Below are 20714 nucleotides of genomic sequence, written 5' to 3' on the forward strand. Positions count from 1 at the left end.
TCCTGGGACATTTAGACCAAAGAACTTTCTAAGGCGTCTCTGAACCCCAAGAATTGGAAATTCTTGGTTCCTTAACCACAGATTTCTGTCTTCCATTTTCAAATAGCAATTGGCAAGAGAATGATGCTCTGAGGTACAATGTCACTCCCAACTACCTTGCTTTATAGGAACTCAAGGTTTTGGTGTAATTACTCAGGTAGCTGGGGTAGACTTTCCAGGGTTGACCAATATCCAAGACAATTACCAAAAGCATACTGGTTCATTTGTGGAGATAGGGCTTGGCAAGGCATTCCATTGTGCCTCAAAGGTGGTCCATGCAGTATTGGACAACTTACTGTGCTAGCACCTAGTGCTAAAACAGTCATTAAGAAAAAAACATAGAGGGAAAAAGATGCACCCATCTGTTGCAGTCGGCGGGAGAAATGCCGCAATCGATACGATGATCAGCAAGACTCGGTTTATTTAGAAGAGTTTACACAATTTATAACACACCTAATAAGCTCATGCATAGTACTAAAAGTAAGCTTACTATTGGCTATATGAAAAAACGCGGAACTAACCCCCACCTCTGCATTCCTGTGGCTTCTGCTACACATTTGATATTGTCCAGAGGTACCCTCAAGGACACAGTGCCCCTGACTATATAGATAAGGGCTGGCCAGCATCCTGTTGCTATCCAGCTGCAGATTGTTTACGTGACCTCTCGCAGCTAGCCATTCTCCTACACCCATCAATATGAAGAAAGCTGTAATTGTGGTTTTGTGCCTTGGAAAGCTGCCAAAAGGGTTTCAGCAGGTGTGTTACTCTCCCAACTTGCTTCTGCCATGGCATTGAAACAGTTAGATTGGGTTGGATGTCAGCTGAGTAAACAAACCAATGCCACATCCACTGCAATCGGTAATGTGCTGACCGACGTCAGCAGTCTTAGACATGCTACTTTTCAAAATCGAGCAGCAATTGATTGTGGTGGAATTTCTTAGAGATCAAGGACATCCTTTATATCTGGAGTGAAACTTGAGCAATTCCAGATTGGGCCCTTTGGTCTGCAGGGCCTGTGGACACCTGAGCCCACAGGGCCTGCAGGTCAGAGTGACGCAGTTAGAAATTCACGGTTGTGGCGCAGTAAAAATTCACAGTTTATATTAACGTGTTCTAATGGGAAATAATGGGTTTCTAAATGTAGAATTGTAGTTCTGACACTTTAGCCACCTTAAGACGTAGATAAGGGTGTTTGCATTCTCTGTATAGCCTGTAACTGTAGACTATGTAGTGAACCTATATAACTCACCGCGGGCTGGTAATAAAACGGAATTTGACGTGGTAGCCGCATCGGTTAGACGTGTCGTTTGTCCTGTCCGACCTCCTAATAGTTAGGGACCCTTGCTACAACTGATTTCCTTTTATTGGCACGTGGACATGGTTGTGAGAAATTTGAAGGATTGTGTTGTATGAACCTCTCTGATCACTCTGAATCCATTCACAAAAGTATACAAGAGCTGTAAGATTTAACAGGTCAGATCAAGGAAGACGATGGATCATGGCTAGATGATTTGTTCAAAGGATAGAACCCTACACGTTGGTTGAGGGAACTTTGCAAAATAGGTTCATGTGTGTTGGCCATTTCAGTCGTGGTACTAGGGGTGGTACCCTGTATACTTGGGTGTGTTCAATCCAATGATGGATGAAAGCATCAAAGAAGTTTTTATTGTACAAGAGAGAGATGTAGAAAGTGGAAGCACAGAAAGTACTCAAAATTCTATAAAGGTAGTGAATGCAAATATAGACATAGATGAAGGCTTTGAATTAAGGCCTTGGAACAGATGAGACTCATTAGAGCGGTAAACAGCAACTGCTACCGAATTTCACTCACATCCTTAAAATAGACCAAACCTTTTACAACAGTAAAATTCTTATGGTTTAAAAAAACAATGCCTAAAGCAAGCAAGAGAGATACTTTAGATAAGCAAAAAGAAGTATGAGAGACATATAATGTTGCTGATGTGCTTTTGTGTAGAAAACTTGTAATGTTGCTTTGTTAGCTGAAAAGACGCATATTGCAAGAGAGCTATGTAATGCAAGGTAGTTAAAAAGCAACAAAGTGAAGAGAGTTACTTTGTGGTTGTACCGAGCAGGAGAATTGTAGGAAATATTAAAGGTAATAAGACTTTAGAAATCTGAGAAAGCAGGCCCCAGAAACAGAAAGAACTAGAGAATTTAGAATCAGCTGTAATGGCAAAGTTTGAAAGTAGGAAAAGTTACAATAGTACAGCAAGCAAGGACATAAAAGAATATTCTGAGTCTTGGGGTTTGGCTAGGATAGATCTTGTGGCTGCAGAAGAATATGCTCAGCAAGACAGTAGAAAGTTTCAAGCTTAATCACGGAATATTGTTAATAGAAAGCATAAAAGCTAGCATTGTGTGACGCAGGTGTATGTCTGCTTTCTGTGATTGGTTAAAAGAATTGCCTGTAAGCTTTAACAATATGTTTGTTATTGGCTGGAAAACTTTTGAGATGCTCTGTAACAAAGAACTCTTTGGCTACTACTGGCAGATGTGACCTGATGCCATCCTTCAGCTATGTAAAATCCTCTTATGAGACTGGTGCCGCAATAAAGGTTTAAGAAACGCCTAGCAGTAGTCCCATCCCGTTGGTGCCTGAAGACCCAACACATGATGGCCCCTATGCTGCCAAGACATCTCCTCCTTAGGACAGCAAAACCTGCCACAGAACAAAATGCTGCCAGTTTTGTTGTGCCGGATGAAGAAGAGGAAGGGATGATCTGCAGTGAATTCCGCCTCTGGATCTATCATTTCAGAAAGCACGCAAAACTCTGCAGCTGTGGCAGCAGCTGCTTCAGTGCCTTCTTCATTGACTTCCACAAAGGACTTGTGAACCACTTCAGACAGCACCAGCTCCTTGCCAGATGAGATTCCTGAGAAGTCTGCCTTCCCCAAGTCAAATGCATCAGGCATTCCCATGCGGCTCAGAACAGGTTTCAGATCGTAGTTTTCTTCCAGTTTAAATCTGGGTAAATACACCATCACCTGTGTAGACCTCATCATTTCTGGACTGATCCAATCTATCATCTTCTCATAAGTAAGTTCTCTTTCCAGCTGAAGGAAAATCACAAATTCACTTCATTACAATGGAAAGATAGTCAAAGTTACTGCGCCAAAATACTGATGACTCTGTTTGTGCAAAAAAAGCACATAACATGCATCTTCTTTTGCCCCCACCAATTACCTCAAAGACAGGGGGGGTTATTTTCTTTTCATTTTAATATAGGGAAGAAATGTAAAGAAAACCTTCGTAATAAACTCCCTGCTCGCAGTGCCAAAGAGCCCAAACTTGTATCTTGCCCTCACCACAAAAGAGATGCTGCCCTTTCCTGAGAGCCCCTGTCCAGGCAGTGAGGCACACACCCCCTGCCAGCTGCTCAGCACAGAACATCTAGAGGACAAGCCACAGGACTTCCAAAGAGCCCACCCAAAATCCCCCTCTCCACATTCCAACAATGTGCCTTCAGCACAAATGCAGATGACCTCTGCTCCTCAGCAGGGACATCTCTTCTTCCACAGCTTCTGCCTAAGGCAGCAGCACACAGCCTGAGCAGCAAGGACATGGCACGGGAAGTCACTCTGGAGACAGGGAGCAGAGGGACATTTCTGCTGGCCTCGAGTACCAGCAACACAATTGCTCTGGGACTGAACGACTGAATGGATGGCAGAATCTAATAGGATGAAGTTTAATGAGTCCAAATGCCGACTCCTGCATTTTGACCACAATAGCCCCTGCAGTGTTATAGGCTGGGGATGTTGTGGCTGGACAGTGCCCGGGCAGAAAGGGACCTGGGGGTACTGGTGACAGCAGCTGAACAGTAGCCAGCAGTGCGCCCAGGTGGCCAAGAAGGCCAACGGCATCCTGGCCAGTATCAGGAATAGTGAGGCCAGCAGGAGCAGGGAGGTCATTCTTCCCTTGTACTCGGCACTGGTCAGGCCACACCTTGAGTGCTGTGTCCAGTTCTGGGCCCTCAGTTTAGGAAGGACGTTGAGATGCTTGAACATGTCCAGAGGAGGCAATGAGGCTGGTGAGGGGCTTGGAACACAAGGCCTGTGAGGGAGCTGAGGGACTGAGGGAGCTGGGGATGTTTAGCCTGGCAAAAAGGAGACTCAGATGTCACCTTATCACTCTCTACAGCTTCCTGAAAGGTGGCTGTAGCCAGGTGAGGGTTGGCCTCTTTCTTCAGGCAGCAACTGACAGAATGAGAGGACACAGTCTTAAGCTGCACCAAGGGAAATAAAGCCCAGATAGCAGGAAAAAGTTTTTTACAGGAATGGCAATAGAGTATTGGAACGGTCTTATTGGGGAGGTGGTGGATTCACCATCTCTGGATGTGTTTAAGAAAAGACCAGAAGTGGCACTTAGTGCCATGGTTTAGCTGAGGTTAGGGTTGGGTTGGACTTGATGATCTCAGAGGTATTTCCAACCTAATGATTCTGATTTTGAACTGCAGGTCTCTGTGCAATATCAAACTTCTTCCCTGGAAGGATTCAGGCTGTCTTTGCACTCAGCTCAACAACTTACTCTTTCCAAGCCTGTGGATCCATCCCGGATTGCATCAGGGAGCAGGATGATCATGCTCAGTTCATTACCCACGTAGGGGAGCTCAAGGATTTTGGTCTGCAAGTCCCCAATGTAGGCCATCTTAAAATTTTCCTCTTTGAACATCATCTGCACAGGTCTGGTCTCATTCTAGAAATCAAGAGATGCCAACAGTTAGTGCTGAGCTTCCAGCTGGTCTCAAACTATGAAGCAAGCAGTGAGTTACTCAGGGCCTTTTAGGGTGTGACCAAAGACAACTGATCACACACCACAGAGCACAGACACTACCACTGTCTTTGGAAAGCACGAGGTAAAACTTGGCCAGGTGCAGCAGCAATGCACAATATTCCACCACAAGTCAAAAGACGATTATTCATCAGCCCTATATGCTGTTCGTGCTATATCTTCAAACGTGTCTATAAACTTACAAAGCTGCAGGGAATAGAACATGGAACAGAAACTGCCAATACTCCTGCCAGCTTTTTCAACACTTTCACACAGGGACAGAGCAAGGTGTCAGGAAATTAATCAGTCCAGCAGTCTCTGAAGTTCCTGTCAGAGGTAGTCTGGGGTAACAGAAACATTCCCTTATTTAAAAGCAACATTAGCATTTTCAAACATTCTGGCATTTATTTCATCAGTGCGAAAGGGACAGTTCCCAGACAGGCATGGGGGCTTCAGTCTTCCACAATGCTTCCTTCATGCAGGTGAGTTAAGAGTGGCACATTGCCAGTTCTTGTTAGTGACTCCTGGAGGCCAACCCAGAGCTGCAGGGGATCCTGAGGGGCAGCCACGGCCTGCCCATGCCACTGCCCAAGCCCCCATCAAAAGCACTAATCTGCTTCTAAAAACAAAACTGCAGAGCACACAGTTCTTCAAAGGAGATTTGTTCTCCATTTCTTTTGGAATGGCTTAGGGACGGAAGTGCAGCAAGGAAGCTCTGACTGAAGACCACCGAAATTCACAAGCTTTCACACCTCTCTTTGTGCTATATGCAAGGTTCTAGTAATTATGTCAAAGTTCAAAGAAGCTCAGCAAAGAGGGTGTTCATATGAAAGTGAGGGGGCATAAGGAATCTCACACAGCCTCTCCAAGCAAACCCTGCTTGAAAGGTTTAATTTCTTCAGAAAGGGGCTTGTTTCAGACAACATCCACCTAACGATGTGCCCTGGGTTGTAGTATAGGAAGTGCACAAAGTATTCTATGACCATCTTCATGAACTGATGAATCCAATTGTTGGAGCAGTGTCTTCCCAGGCCCCTCTCGCTCTGGGGTGCCTTATGTTAATGGCCCACCAAATGCCTTCCTGCATGACTCATAGGTAACTCCCTCCGGGAGCTATCTCTCTTTAATGGGCCATCAAGGACCCCCTTTATGACTCATCATCCCTTTGTGAGATGCTCTGCCCAGGGGGAGGAGCCAAGCATTCTCACCTGGATATAAGCTAAGATTTGGAACAATACAGGCAGCCCTTACACACTGGATGCCCAGAGGACCAGAGCTACCAGACCTTTCTACAGGATCACTGCTTCAGGAGCACCACCTCACCTGGACTGCTTCCATCACCCTGCTTAGGTTGTATCCTGATGATGTTAGAGGTCTTTTGTATCATTCCATTTATTTTATTTTACTTTTTTCCCCTTTTCTTCTCTTTAAATTGCATTTCTGACTTGGAGCCGCTGACTTGTTTTGCTTTCAAACCACAACACAGTGTATGGTTAGCATTTTAGCACATCATACCTTATTAATATGGAATGGCCTTTCTCTGGTACTGTCTTTGTTGAACTGCTCTCTCCAGCTGCCTTTGAAGTAGATGGCATTCACCAACACAAGTCTGGTCAGGGAATGGAGAATCCCCTCTGACAACAGGTTCTGAATTTTACCTTTACGGTACAAAAGAAAAATCCATATTATTTCATAGGTTGACATGCATCAAATTATGATCCAAAATAATATCTATTCTATATTTATTACACAATAGAGAAGAAATTTATGGACCATACAGAGCAATAGCCCTAATTTCAGTGGTTTGAATTCAAAATCCTACATCCTGAAGTAGGTGTTTACACCAACCATGGCTGCCATTCAACACAACTGGCCACTTGGCCAAGCACTCACCTTCAGTCCTTTCCTCTACCCAGCCATTGATTTGTTTCCTGCAATCCTCCCAAGCATGCACAAAGTCCATCTGCTCTAGGCCAGCATGGTAGGATTTCTGACTGGACTCTAGGAAAGACTAACAGGGACAGTCACAGCACACTGTCAGCAAGAGATTCACTCTCGTTCAGACACAGATGAGTCTTACGTTCTCCAAGGAAATCTGCCTGCCTTCCTTACACTCCTGCATACAAAGCCATTAAAGTTTTTGCTGACAAGTTCCTACTAGGACTTACATCACTTCTTTGGACTAGGAATCAATATTATTGTTATGGATTATGCACTCTACTACAAACTTCCACACTTCATTGACAATAATGTTAGGAGTATTTTTCATGTTTCTCTTTTGTGCTTCAGGGACATGACATACGATTTTATAGATCTGTAAAAGACTTTTGCTAAGAGATACATCAACCATTTGTCCCACAGCTAAATATGCGAATGGATGACAGAACCCCAGAGTGTAGAGACTGATGGATTTTACCCTGCTTGTGTCCACTCAGAACACTAATTATTTAAAGGACATTCTCCACCAGGTTCATACCCTGGGCTCTGGCAGAATCTATTGCACTCCTGGCAATCAGCCCAGAATATTTGAGAGGCAAACCCCTAAGCCTGCCTTCGATCTCCAGAAGAAAGGGGTAGCAAGTACATTCTACTAAGAATCATAACAAATTTAAGGGCTACTTACTGCAAGAAACTCCAAGGTCTTTTCTCCATAGAGCCGGTTTGCAGTTCTCAGGATGTATTTGGTGTTGGGATCATTAATTTCAGAGAGAAGGGACTGATACCCATTGTGAGCATCCTGAGCATTCTTCAGAGAAAGCACCTGCACAGAGACCAACATCCACAGCAGCGTCCAGAACTTCTCTAAACACACTTGGTCAGAATGACTCATTTAATATTAAAATTACTTTTAAGTGAACCGCTGTGACTTGAAGCCAAAAGATTTCTTCACCACACCACCCATCTGGAGCTTACCCTGCAGGGCATATCTGATGTACCCAGCAAGAGGTTGCACAAATCATAAATTAGGGAGCAGCAGAGCAGCAGCCCTGATTTTCATTCTGTAGCAATGCAGCCACATTCCCCAGGTATTCACAATGAGGAAGAGATTTGGGGTTCATTCTTTGCTTCACTTATAAAGCAAAGAAACAGAAACTTTGATGCTCTTCTCAGCATAATTTGCACAGTTACAACACAAAATCACCTGTTGGACAGTTTGAGCTGTACCTCAGGTACTGGATCTATTTCTGCTGTGCAGCATGCCAAAAAAACCCCTCCTAGATCTTACCTACTGAAAGAGACCAGGGAGACTCCGGGTGCATTTTCAGGGTGTCTTAGCAGGTGTAAGGGACCTCCCTACACCTTGAATGGCTTATTCACTTCTGCTTTGGAAAAATTTGTTATTTTCCCCTTTGACAAGGGGTAAATCAACACCTCTTGCTTTTCCAAACACCTCTCACTGTTTTTATAAGCCATGTTCTGAGGCTGTGGGCAGCCCTCAGGAGGTGAAGCACCTGTGAGGGGCTCATACCATTCTGGCCTCCTATAGAATGCATCACCAGCCCTCAGGCCAAGGGCTACAGGATCACAGAATGACTCAGGTGGGAAGGGGAAAATCTGCTACAAAGCCCTGCCCAAGCAGGGACACCTAGAGCTGGCAGTCCACAACTGCACCTAGATGGATTTGGAATATCTCCAATTATGGCAACAATGTAGGACTTGGAGAAAGTTTTATAAAGGGCATGGAAACAAGATACCAGTTGATACTCCCCTCCCACTTTGGGAAGGAAGCAAACATCAAAACCAAAAGCACTGGTTCTGCACCTCATATTGTCACTTCCTACATAAAATACAGGCCAAAAGATACTTGCTACCTGAACAAGTTCTTACAAAGGAGTAAACCAAGTTGCAGTTAGCAGTTTAAAATGCAGACAGTGACATTTTTTATATATTTCTTAGGTGGCTGCCTTTATTTTCGGTTTGTTTATTATGAAATAATATGTAGTATGTATCATATATATAGGATAGTATATATATGATATTATATCATATTATATGATATGTATTATGTAGCATATCATTTTAAGCCCAAGCAAATAAGGAAAAAAAAATTTATGTAGCCACCAACTGAGGATTAAAAACAATCCAGGTACCTCTTAGTTACATAAAAAAGATAATTGGTCTTAAAAACCACAAAATAAACCCAGGAAACTCTTAATCTCATCATGAACAAAGCCCACACTAAAACAAAAAAGAAAACGTGTTCTGTTTACACACACACCAGAGGAAGAGATCTGCTCTCTCACACCACAGTGACAACCACAACACGTCACAGACTGTAAGACACATCACTTCCTCAGATGATCACATGAAATGCCATCCATTTTAGATTTATTCTGACCTACCTTGTTTATTTGGGCTTCAGTGCTACCTCTTGCACCCTGCAGAACCATAGACAAAGCAGAAGAAATACTAAATGGTGAAAAGAACACATTCTGCCCACGGTTCTTCTCACACAGCTTTCTGAACAGCTCCACAGCAAAAGTGGTGTTTGCTGCACAGAGGCTTTCCATGCTTCTGAGCCTGGGACATAAAACACAGAACAACAATGGATCACATTGATTTCAATGCAAAACAGTTCTTTCTCTCCTTTAAACATTCCAGGGTAAAGTAGGCAGCAGAGGTTGGAAAATTATCAGCTCACTGGAGACTGATTTGGTGCCACAAGCACCTGAGATCCCACAATACACATTTGAGGAATTTTACCACTTTAGAGACTGCTACTGGATTTCCATCCCATACCTACACACCGTGGCATCCTTTGAGATGATAAACATTTTGGTCAACATTTTGATCAACATTTTGCACAACAGCATATTGTACAGGACTTCCTATGAAAGAAGCCTGTCTTGACTTCACACAGAAAATAACTGGCCTTTTTAGGGCAACCACCGGAGCCAAAGTCAGATGCGAGAGTGGTAGAATTACACACTCTTACCTTGTCCTAGCCAAGAGACCTTCAGTGGTAGCTGCAGCTTGCTTCTACGTGTGCACGCTGGGTTTGAAACCTGCCAGCCAGCCTGGGAGAAATCGGCAGAATGACATTGCATAAAAGCAAGAAAACCAGCAGGAATTTGTCACTGCAACATTCTCTTGCCAAAAACTCAAATCACAGCCATAAGAAAAAAAAAAAAAAAAAAAAAAAAAAAAAAAAAAAAACCACCCCAGAACTCTTCCCAAACAAACTAAAATCTTCAACCACACCAAGCATATGTCAGTCACACTCTAACAGAATATTTCTTCCCCACATTACTCAAATAACCCATCCTTACTGACCACTTCTAGTTAATTGCATTATATTAAAAACAATTCCTATCATTATAAGAATAAATTGGAAAGATTTGTGCTGGCCTGACTGCAGGTTAAAGTACTTCAGACTCACAGACCCTGCACGCCCCACACATTTCACTCACACAGCAGCTTTCCCCACACTTCTTACAGCAGAACTCTCACATTTGCTGCTTCCTCTCAGACCCAAATACGGGGAGGAGTTTATATCAGAATTTACGCGTTTCCTGCACGGTCCTCCCACAGAAATTCCAACTATCGCTGTCAGCTCTCCCCAGCGGACACACAATCGGCACGGCACCTTTCAAATGTTCTTCTACCGAGCTCTGTGCTAAAGAAAACGCCAGCACTTCCCGAGCCAGCATGGACAGCCACAGCCCAGAGCGCACCCGCACTTCCCTTTCCTCACTGCAGCCGCGCAAGCCTCGCACCCAAAGCCCTGCACAGCCCGCACCCCGCGCTGCCCCACCAGCGCTGCCAAGAGCGGGAGGCGAGCAGCGATCCCCGCCTCTCTTCCCGAGCCCGCCGCACGCCCGGAGGATGCCCCGCGGGCGGGGACAGGGCGGAGGCTGCCCCGCTCCCCTCCCGCCCCGCGCAGCCCCAGCGCAGCCGAGGCCGCTCGGCCGCGTCCCTGCCCGGCCGGGACAACCGCGGCGACAGCCAACGCTGTCCCTGCCCTGCGAGAGCTCCTCTGCTCCTGCCGCACACTCTGCAAGACGCCTGTAGCTTAGCCTTCAAACAGGAGAAAAACACCCATGCTGCGCTTACACGTCCTTTATTATGGCAGGAACAGGACCAACAAAGCACAACCCAATGTAAGGAAAGCTGGTGCAGCTGTATCCTTGAGAATATACAGGTAAACTGTGGTGTTTAGGAAAATATTAACAGTATAAACATATAACAGTGCAAAAAAAAAAAAAAAAATCAAGGCTTTGTCGTTCCAAGTGCATAGGCACCATGCGCCCCATTGTTACATTCTTTGTCAAAGGACCAGAACCAGGTGACAGGGAATAAACCCAGCTGTCCTGGGGTGATGAAACAAATAGACTCACCCCGCAAATAACTCAGAGGGACATCTGCTATAAAGGCATCCTTTCATTCACACCCTTGCCTAAGTGGTGGTCCAGTTGTTAGGACCAAAAACCCCACATCTATGAAGGATGCTCAGAAATACCTGGAACGACACTGCCACAAACTCCTCTCAGCTCCAGGCAATGGATCAAGGCACTAAATGGATGAGAGTGGAAGGTAAAAGGGGTGGACAGCTGCAAATATGTCAGCAAGAACCTGGAGACCTGCGCACACACGGGCAGGGGGGTTGGACATGGCAGCTGCTGTCTTTGTCTAAGCAGCTCTGTTATTCCTGCCAAGCCGGAGATCAAGACTGCAGAAGAGGGTTCAGGCACAGCTCAGAGAGACAATTAGTGCAAAAGGAGTCACCTTGTTCTAGGGAAGTGTAAATTTATTGTGTGATGACACCTATGCTGCCAAGACATCTCCTCCTTAGGGACAGCAAAACCTGCCACAGAACAAAATGCTGCCAGTTTTGTTGTGCCGGATGAAGAAGAGGAAGGGATGATCTGCAGTGAATTCTGGAACTCTCATTGCACAGCGCATCATCATCACTGCAGCTGTGGCAGCAGCTGCTTCAGTGCCTTCTTCATTGACTTCCACAAAGGACTTGTGAACCACTTCAGACAGCACCAGCTCCTTGCCAGATGAGATTCCTGAGAAGTCTGCCTTCCCCAAGTCAAATGCATCAGGCATTCCCATGCCGCTAAGAAGGGGTTTCAGATCATAGTTTTCTTCCAGTTTAAATCTGGGTAAAGACACCCTCACATTTGTAGAGTCCATCATTTCAGGATTGATCCAATCTATTAGCTTCTCATATGTAAGTTCCCCTTCCAGCTGAAGAAAAATTCAAAATTCACTTTGTTACAATGAGAATCAAGTCAGTGTTACATAAGTAAAAGAACTGAATTTTGGCATTTGTTTACACAGTATCAAAGACGCAACTTTTTTTTAACCTGGTTAGTGTATCTCAAGCCAAAACTGCAAGATCTATCTGTCACTTCAGAATACGGTCACCACCAAGATCATTACCAAATGTTTTTTTGGTGGGGGCAATAAGGATCAAGGCCCTCCATGTCAAGTTTACTTCAACAGAACATGTTAAATTGTTTGGGGGTTTTGGTTGTTTTTTGTTTCTTTGTTTTTATTGTTCACTTAAAGGAAAGAAAGGCACAGAAGAACAGCTAACAAGGATCCAAAGAAACCAAACCCAGTTCTTCTGTCTCTTTAACAAAGGTTCATCCTTCAGGCCAGTCAGCAGCATCATGAAAACAGTGCACTCACAAAGGCAGTTGGTCTTAGAAGACATAGTAATAAACTCCTTCGTCCAGAGCGCCAAAGAGCCCAAACTTCGGGCTCTTGTGGTATCCTACCCTCACCACAGAAGTGATCCTGCCCTTTCCTGTGAGTCCCTTTCCAGGCAGTGGGGCACACAACCCCTGCCAGCTGCTCAGCACAGAACATCTAGAGGACAAGCCACAGGACTTGCAAAGAGCCCACCCAAAATCCCCCTCTCCACATTCCAGCATCACCATCCTGTGCCTTCACCACAACCACAGCTGACCTCTGCTCCTCAGCAGGGACAGCTCTTCTTCCACAGCCTCTGCCTGAGGCAGCAGCACACAGCCTGAGCAGCAAGGACATGGCACGGGAAGTCACTCTGGGGACAGGGAGCAGAGGGACATTTCTGCTGGCCTTGAGCACCAGTGACACAACTGCTCTGCGACTGAACTGCAGGTCTCTCTGCAATGTCAGACTTCTTCCCTGGAAGGATTCAGGCTGTCTTTGCACTCAGATCAACAACTTACTCTTTCCAAGCCTGTGGATCCATCCTGGATTGCAGCAGGGAGCAGGATGATCATGCTCAGTTCATTACCCACATAGGGGAGCTCAAGGATTTTGGTCTGCAATTCCCCAATGTAAGTCATGTTAAAATTTGCCTCCTTGAACATCATCTGCACAGGTCTGGTCTCATTCTAGAAATCAAGAGATGCCAACAGTTAGTGCTGAGCTTCCAGCTGGTCTCAAAGTACAAAGCAGGCAGCCAGTTACTCAGGGCCTTTTAGGACTTGACCAAAGTGAACTGATCACACACCACAGAGCACAGACACTACACTCTCCCTTTTATGTAACTATATATCCTGAGATTTAAATTTTAGTTTTTAATGTAGAAATGTTTCTGAAAATTCCCTCAAGGCAAATATGTGTTCTTATCCTATTGTTCACGTCAGAACTAGTGACACTGAAGTGAGCTAGTAAGAAGCAGGGGCATTGTTCCTTGTTATAAATACGTAAGTCATTTCAATGTATGTATTTGTAGTCCATGTGGTTCCAAGCACTATAGCAAGACTTAAAATATTTTAAAATGTTTATTCTAAAACTACCAAGAAATTTAGAGTATTATTTTGGATTCTTAAAAGCCAGAAGGATAGTAAGAAGAGGAGAGATTTTATTCTCATTTTCATTCTCTGCTATCTTATTCCATTTCCATGTAGAGCATTAGCTACTATTGTTTACATAATTCTTTTCCTTCTCAGTTTCATTCCTTTCTCCCTTCTCTTCATGAGATTGTCACACAAGTAGCTCTTTGTTAATTAAGTAACTATTATTAATTAATTACGCAGAAATTATTTTGCAGTAACAGTGACACATAAAAAGGATTGACAAGCAATAGAAAAGCCACACAGCGATAGAAAATCATCCAGTGAGTCGTAAGTGCAAGAGTCACAGGAATAATTTCACAGGATATTGGAAAGGTTCCTGGGATGTCAAAGTAACTATCTGTTACTGAACAGGATGTAAAATAACCAGCTTAAGATTTCAGCTAACACCTCAGACTTCCAAATATTCACTGAAGACAAGGTATCAGGAACTGAATCAGTCCAGTCTCTGAAGTGCTCTTGTACAGAGTATGGGGTGAGCAGTAACACTTCCTTATTTAAAAGTGCTAGTGGCACTTAAAAATGTTCTTGGATTTATTTCACCAATGGTTAAGGGATAGCTCCCAGACAGGCATGAGGGCTTCAGTTTTCCACAATGGTTGGTTCAAGGAGGTGACATAAGAGCGGCACATTGCCAGTTCTTGATAATCAGTCCCAGAGGCCAACCTCTAGGGGCATGCGTGGACGGCAGGGACAAGGTACTCTGCAGACCTGAGATATTCTGGAAACATGCGGTTTTATTGCAAGGGTCATGGGTAAAGAGGGCTGCTTTCGGCCACCAGCCTCGGCTGAAGGGAAGCCCTTAAACAGAGAGGGAGAGAGAGAGGGGGGCTATGAGGTAAGGGAGGTAAGAAGAGTGCCGGGGTCAGGGCGGTAGGAGAGAGGGAGGTAGAAGAAGCAGAGAGAGAGAGCGGGCAAGAGAAGGGGTGAAGAGGCAAGAGAGGAAAAAGGGGCAAGAAGAGAAGAGGTAAGCAGTAAGTAAGAGAGTGAGGACCTTGTTCCAACACATTGTATCTCCTTTTGTGTTGAATATTCTAATTTACAGTGACCAACCGGCACAAGATACAAAACCTACAAACTTTCCATGGAACCTATGAGAACTACTAAATTATCATATCATCCTACATTCTAAACTCTAAAGACTATTCTTCTTATCTACTTTATCCTTGATGCCTTGGCAGGGGGGAGATGGACTGCATTCTTGGGCCCTTTTGTTTTCTGTCCTTTAACCTATCTCCAGTTAATCACCGTCTTCCTGCCTGCCATGCCTACATCTCAAAGCTGGCCTTCATTTCTGTTTCACTCACAGATTTTATATCTCCTATATTTCTTACCAGACAATCGTATCCATAAGCACTTCCTGTCCCATCTTTCCCAACACCAACCCAGAGCTGCAGGGGATCCTGAGGGGCAGCCATGGCCTGCCCATGCCACTGCCCAAGTTCCCATCAAAAGCACTGATCTGCTTCTGAAAACAAAACTGCAGAGCACACAGTTCTTCAAAAGGGATTTCTTACCATCTATTTTGGAATGGCTCAGGGCCAGAAATGCAGCAAGGAAAGCTCTGACCGAATTGACAAGCTTTCACACCTCTCTTTTTGCTATATGAAAGATTCTAGTAATTACACCAAAGTTCAGAGGAACTCAGCAAAGAGAGTATTCATATGAAAGGGAGGCGGCATAAGGAATCTCATACAGCCTATCCAAGGCAACCCTGCTTAAAAGATTTCATTTCTTCTCAAAGGTGCTTGTTTCAGACAACATCCACCTAATAGCATATTGTCAGCATTTTAGCACATCATACCTTATTAATATGGAATGGCCTTTCTCTGGTACTCTCTTTGTTGAACGGCTCTTCCCAGCTGCCTTTGAAGTAGATGGCATTCACCAACACAAGTCTGGTCAGGGAATTGAGAATCCCCTCTGCCAACAGGTTCTGAATTTTACCTTTATGATACAAAGGAAAAACACACATTATTTCACAGGTTGACTTGCATTGAATCATTATCCAAGATAGTATCTACTCTACATTTATAACACAACAGGGAAGAGATTCGTGGACCAGACACAGCAACAGCCTGAAATTTCAATTGTTTGAATTCACAATCCTGCATCCTGAAGTAGGTGTTTACACCAACCATGGCTGCCATTCAACACAACTGGCCACTTGGCCAAGCACTCACCTTCAGTCCTTTCCTCTACCCAGCCATTGATTTGTTTCCTGCAATCCTCCCAAGCATGCACAAAGTCCATCTGCTCTAGGCCAGCATGGTAGGATTTCTGACTGGACTCTAGGAAAGACTAACAGGGACAGTCACAACACATTGTCAGCAAGAGATTCACTCTCGTTCAGACACAGATGAGCCTTACGTTCTCCAAGGAAATCTGCCTGCCTTCCTTACACTCCTGCATACAAAGCCATTAAAGTTTTTGCTGACAAGTTCCTACTAGGATTTATACCACTTCTTTGGACTAGGAATCAATATTATTGTTATGGATTATGCACTCTACTACAAACTTGCACATTACATTGACAGTGATATGGGGGGTGTATTTTCTTGTTTCTCTTTTGTGCTTCAGGGACATGACATATGATTTTATAAGTTTCTGTAAAAGACAGAAAGAGATACGCTAAGAGATACATCAACCATTTGTCCCACAGCCAAATATGCGAATGGATGACAGAACCCCAGAGTGTAGAGACTGATGGATTTTACCCTGCTTGTGTCCACTCAGAACACTAATTATTTAAAGGACATTCTCCACCAGGTTCACACCCTGGGCTCTGGCAGAATCTATTGCACTCCTGGCAATCAGCCCAGAATATTTGAGAGGCAAACTCCAAAGCCTGCCTTCGATCTCCAGAAGAAAGAGGAAGCAAGTACATTCTAATAAGAATCATAACAAATTTGAGGGCTACTTACTGCAAGAAACTCCAAGGTCTTTTCTCCATAGAGCCGGTTTGCAGTTCTCAGGATGTATTTGGTGTTGGGATCATTAATTTCAGAGAGAAGGGATTGATACCCATTGTGAGCATCCTGAGCATTCTTCAGAGAAAGCACCTACACAGAGATCAACGTCGTCAGTGCTTATACAAGTAATAAATTCAGGAGTAGCACAGTCACAAGTTCTGATTTTCCTTCCCTCAAGGCAAGCGCTACAGGATCACAGAATGGCCCAGGTGGGAAGGGACCTGTGGGGACAATCTGCTACTGCCCAAGCAGGGACATCTACAGCCCATAGTTTAGGACTGTGTCCTGACGCATTCTGAGTATCTCCAACTATGGCAACAACATTAGGGTCTGAGAAATTTTTGTAAATAGTAAATGTAAGAAAAAAAACCCAGAGTTTTTTGTCTTCTCCCACTTTGCGAAAGAGCCAATCATCAGAACCAAAATGTCTGATTCTGCACTTAATATTGTCTGGTCATATGTAAAACACATGGCAAGTACTATGTGACACCTGAGCAAGTTTAAAACAAGAAAGTGTAAACCATGCTAACAGTTTGACTTTCAGTCACCGTGGATTTCTTTTTTTATGAATCTGGCTACATTTTGAAAACATATATTGCCTGATATTAAGCCCAAACAAGGAAGCAGAAAATGATAATTTATGTAGCTAGAGATTGATCAAGCCAACAACAACAAAAAACCAATTCCAAACCACATCTCTCAATTACATATTAAGGAGAATTGGTCTCAAAAACTACAAAAAGTCCCCATAAAATAAACCCAGGAAACTCTTCAGTTGATAACAAAGTAATCTCCTCCTTCAAAAACAATGAAAATTGATTTTGTTTACACACACACCAGAGGAACAGATCTGCTCTCTCACACCACTGTGACAACCACAACATGTCACAGACTGTAAGACACATCTTTTGCTCAATATGATCAAACCAAATGCAATCCACCAAGTTTATTCTGACCTACCTTGCTTATTTGGGCTTCAGTGCTACCTCTTGCACCCAGCAGAACCATAGACAAAGCAGAAGAAATACTAAATGGTGAAAAGAACACATTCTGCCCACGGTTCTTCTCACACAGCTTTCTGAACAGCTCCACAGCAAAAGTGGTGTTTGCTGCACAGAGGCTTTCCATGCTTCTGAGCCTGGGACATAAAACACAGAACAACAATGGATCACATTGATTTCAATACAAAACTGTTCTTTCTCCCCTTTAAACATTCCAGGGTAAACTAGACAGCAAAGGTTGGAAAATTATCTGCTCACTGGAGACTGATTTGGTGCCACAAGCACCTGAGATCCCACACTACACATTTGAGGAATTTTACCACTTTAGAGACTGCTACTGGATTTCCATCCCATACCTACACAGTGCGACACCTTTTGAGGTGGTCAGGCACAACAGCATTTTGGCCAGGACTTCTTGAAAGAAGTCTCTCCTGATTTCACACAGAAAATAATTTGCCTTTTTAGGGCAACCACCAGATCTGAAGTTAGACACCAGAGTGTCAGAATTACCAACTCTTACCTTCTCCAATTCAACAGACCTTCAGTGGTAGCTGCAGCTTGCTTCTATATGTGCACGCTGGGTTTTAAACCTGCCAGCGAGCCTGGGAGAAGTCAGCAGAATGACTTGGCTTACAAGATAAAGAAGGAAAGAAAAAATTTATGTTGCCAGCATGAGAGATGACTGCAATTTCCTGCTGTATTACAAAGAAAAAAAATCAAAGTTCATTTCTGTTCCATTTTATTGCTTGCAACATGGCAACGCACACAATCATAAACTCAGTGCCTGTCATACTCTATATACATCTGCTATAGGTAGTGAATCTGAGATTAAACACCACACCTATTAAATGAGCAATAAGTACTGAGTTAACCACAGATGAGTATCATAAGTCATCGTAAGATAAATGCTGATTGTTTTTACTGTCTCTGTGTTTTGTTCTTCCCTTTAGGCAGGGCCTAGCGTTGGCATGTTGCTACCAAATACAAAACCACCACCTAATTCATAGTACTGATTCATTATCTTAGCGAGTTGAAAAGATCCAAGTTTCCACATGCATACTTTTCCACCCAAGAAAATTCCTTGCTAGCACCTTTACTATAAACAGTAGCAATTTTATCCTATTTCTTTTCTCCTATAACTTAAAAAAATACAAACAAAAAAGCATGCTTAGATGGAAACAATCCTCAAGTTGTGTCTGAACAAATAATCTATGCACTGCACAGCATAAAGAAGAGACACATGGCATTCACATTGGTTACAATGACGACCAGAATTTTCCTACAGTCCCAGTACATGCAGACTGCTAGCAGTAAGGTTCTTTTGACCTCCGGGTCAAAACACACAGGAATAGTGACACCAGCATGCAGTTATTTTCTAGAAGGTGTCTGTAGGGCTTCCACAACAGGCAAGAATTTACAGACAAAAGGACGCAACTGACACTATTTGCCTGCCTAAAAATCAGGGGCATTTAACCATATCACATAATTAATATGTTAATAATATTCAACAGCTGGAACACAAGCCTAGGAGTGACATCTGCCCAGTGAACTATGCTTTCTCTGCAGCTCAGGAGTAGCAAGATAACTACAGACACCCTTCTCATCAGAGACAATACACAATGACTGCACTTTAAGGAACGAAAAACCTTATGATACATGTACGTATTGTCAGTCAATTGTAAACTGCTGCAAACCTCAGCCAAAGGGTTTGCTGTCAGCAAACCTCATTCCTCACTCTGCTCTCCCCATGCTCTGCAGGCCAGTGATGAGACACTTGTGCGGAGGTTTTATGTTCCTACCACTCTGAGTTTGAAGCATATATTCTCAGCAGTTGACACCTGTGCTTCAGGACAGTCTTTATGGATTGAAAGGCTGTATGTAGATCAATCAGCAGACAGTCACTGCAAGGTATCACCATGGGGAAACTACGGCAGGGTGTAGCTCTTCTCCAGCCTGAGGCCCAAGAGACACTTCCCACCAAAACTATGACGTGCATCAGTATCCAGCAAGCAAGGAACACTTCCCCAGGTCGTGTCAGCTACACTAGAGGAGTCTCAGGCTGACTCTTTCAAACTCAACCCCAGAGGGAACTCAGGGCAATAAGGGCCAGGCCGTGTCCACTGATAAAAGCTCTGTCTGTGGCACAGACACCCCTTTTCCCACACGCTGAATCAAAGTAGGCTTCTTTGAAGAAAGGCTTCATTTACGATTTGGAGAGTTGGGAGCGACGTTAAAACACCCGCAGGTCGAGACCGCGGACAGCTCCTGGCGGCGGCCTTTGGCACCGCAGCCTTCCCTGGGGCATTCCCTAAGCGCCGCCGCCTCTTGGCAGCTGGAGCCGCGGGGGAGCGGCTGGCATGCTCCTGGAGGGAGCGCCGGGAGCACGGGACACCTCCCGTGGGGCCAAGCCCGGGGCGGGGGCGGAAGAGGAACTCTCCGCTCCAGGGAGGGCCAAACCTTCGGCTTTTTGTGCCTCAGCTTGCTGGGGCAGTGTCAGAGTCCTCCCTGCCCTCCCTCGCCCCTGCGGAGCACAGGGGCCAGGAGCAGCGGGGACAACCCCAGAGCCCGGCCGTGCTCCCGCCGCACCTCCAGCTGCCAAGAAGTGGCGGTGTTTAGGGAATGCCAGGAAAGAGGGAACAACAACAACAACAACAACAACAAAAAAGACAAAGCACAGGAAAAGCAACGCCATTCAGCTCACTCCAAAAAATATCAAAAACACACACACACACAAAAAAAAAAAAAAAAAAAAAAAAAAAAGCCATCAAACCCTCCAAAAACAAAACCAAACTGCAAACCAAGAAAACCCTAAAAATCACAGGGACAGGACTCCCGTAGAAAACCTTCAGGACAACGCAGCAACAGCAGCGCGGCCGCGGCACTCACCCCGCCGGCCGCCGCGCTCCCTGTTCCCGGAAGCGCAGCCGGGCAGAGGGAAGGGACGGGAGCCCGGCCCCTCCCGGGATTTAGCCAGGGGCGGAGGCGCTCCCCCCCGCCCGCCGGGAACGGGAGCGCTCCAGCTCCTCCCGGCGAAATGGCGGCCGCCGCCTCGGTGCGGCCTCTCCCCTCCGCCCGTGGCTCCGCCGGCCAGTGCCCTGTTCCTCCTCCTCTGCCT

General features: G+C 44.8%; 2 protein-coding genes across 4 annotated transcripts; both read right to left on the reverse strand.

Moving 5' to 3' along the window:
- Positions 1-1682: 1682 nt before the first annotated feature.
- Positions 1683-9394, reverse strand: LOC136365288 (leukocyte elastase inhibitor-like). The gene is made up of 6 exons (XM_066325601.1): positions 9172-9394; positions 7452-7589; positions 6722-6839; positions 6344-6486; positions 4586-4753; positions 1683-3114 (listed from the first exon to the last, which is right to left on the reverse strand). The coding sequence occupies exons 1-6, from the start codon at positions 9337-9339 to the stop codon at positions 2629-2631; spliced, it is 1221 nt and encodes a 406-aa protein (XP_066181698.1). The 5' UTR covers positions 9340-9394; the 3' UTR covers positions 1683-2628.
- A 1479-nt stretch (positions 9395-10873) lies between these two features.
- On the reverse strand, positions 10874-20609 carry LOC136365297 (serpin B6-like). Of its 3 annotated transcripts, none has more exons than XM_066325614.1 (8): positions 20486-20609; positions 18120-18228; positions 17559-17736; positions 16551-16688; positions 15810-15927; positions 15431-15573; positions 12994-13161; positions 10874-12022 (listed from the first exon to the last, which is right to left on the reverse strand). In XM_066325614.1, exons 3-8 carry the CDS (start codon positions 17724-17726, stop codon positions 11618-11620), a joined length of 1140 nt encoding a protein of 379 aa, XP_066181711.1. In that variant the 5' UTR covers positions 17727-17736; positions 18120-18228; positions 20486-20609; the 3' UTR covers positions 10874-11617. The 3 variants fall into 3 exon arrangements, with proteins under 3 accessions (XP_066181711.1, XP_066181732.1, XP_066181721.1); XM_066325635.1 differs by having other exon boundaries at positions 18120-18223; positions 20486-20603; XM_066325624.1 differs by lacking the exon at positions 20486-20609 and having other exon boundaries at positions 18120-18709.
- Positions 20610-20714: the final 105 nt, after the last annotated feature.

Source organism: Sylvia atricapilla, chromosome 1 (genome assembly GCF_009819655.1).
Source record: "Sylvia atricapilla isolate bSylAtr1 chromosome 1, bSylAtr1.pri, whole genome shotgun sequence".
Lineage (NCBI taxonomy): Eukaryota > Metazoa > Chordata > Aves > Passeriformes > Sylviidae > Sylvia > Sylvia atricapilla.

What these genes read in the sequence shown, in the direction of transcription:
- LOC136365288 (XM_066325601.1), bottom strand. Translation starts at nt 9,339, where the DNA reads ATGGAAAGCCTCTGTGCAGCAAACACCACTTTTGCTGTGGAGCTGTTC. An exon ending in AGACCTTGGAGTTTCTTGCA is followed by an intron (nt 6,840 to 7,451) that starts GTAAGTAGCCCT and finishes TGTCCCTGTTAG; the next exon opens with TCTTTCCTAGAGTCCAGTCA. An exon ending in GGCCATTCCATATTAATAAG is followed by an intron (nt 4,754 to 6,343) that starts GTATGATGTGCT and finishes CTTGATTTCTAG; the next exon opens with AATGAGACCAGACCTGTGCA.
- LOC136365297 (XM_066325614.1), bottom strand. Translation starts at nt 17,726, where the DNA reads ATGGAAAGCCTCTGTGCAGCAAACACCACTTTTGCTGTGGAGCTGTTC. An exon ending in GGTAGAGGAAAGGACTGAAG is followed by an intron (nt 15,574 to 15,809) that starts GTGAGTGCTTGG and finishes TGTATCATAAAG; the next exon opens with GTAAAATTCAGAACCTGTTG. An exon ending in GGCCATTCCATATTAATAAG is followed by an intron (nt 13,162 to 15,430) that starts GTATGATGTGCT and finishes CTTGATTTCTAG; the next exon opens with AATGAGACCAGACCTGTGCA.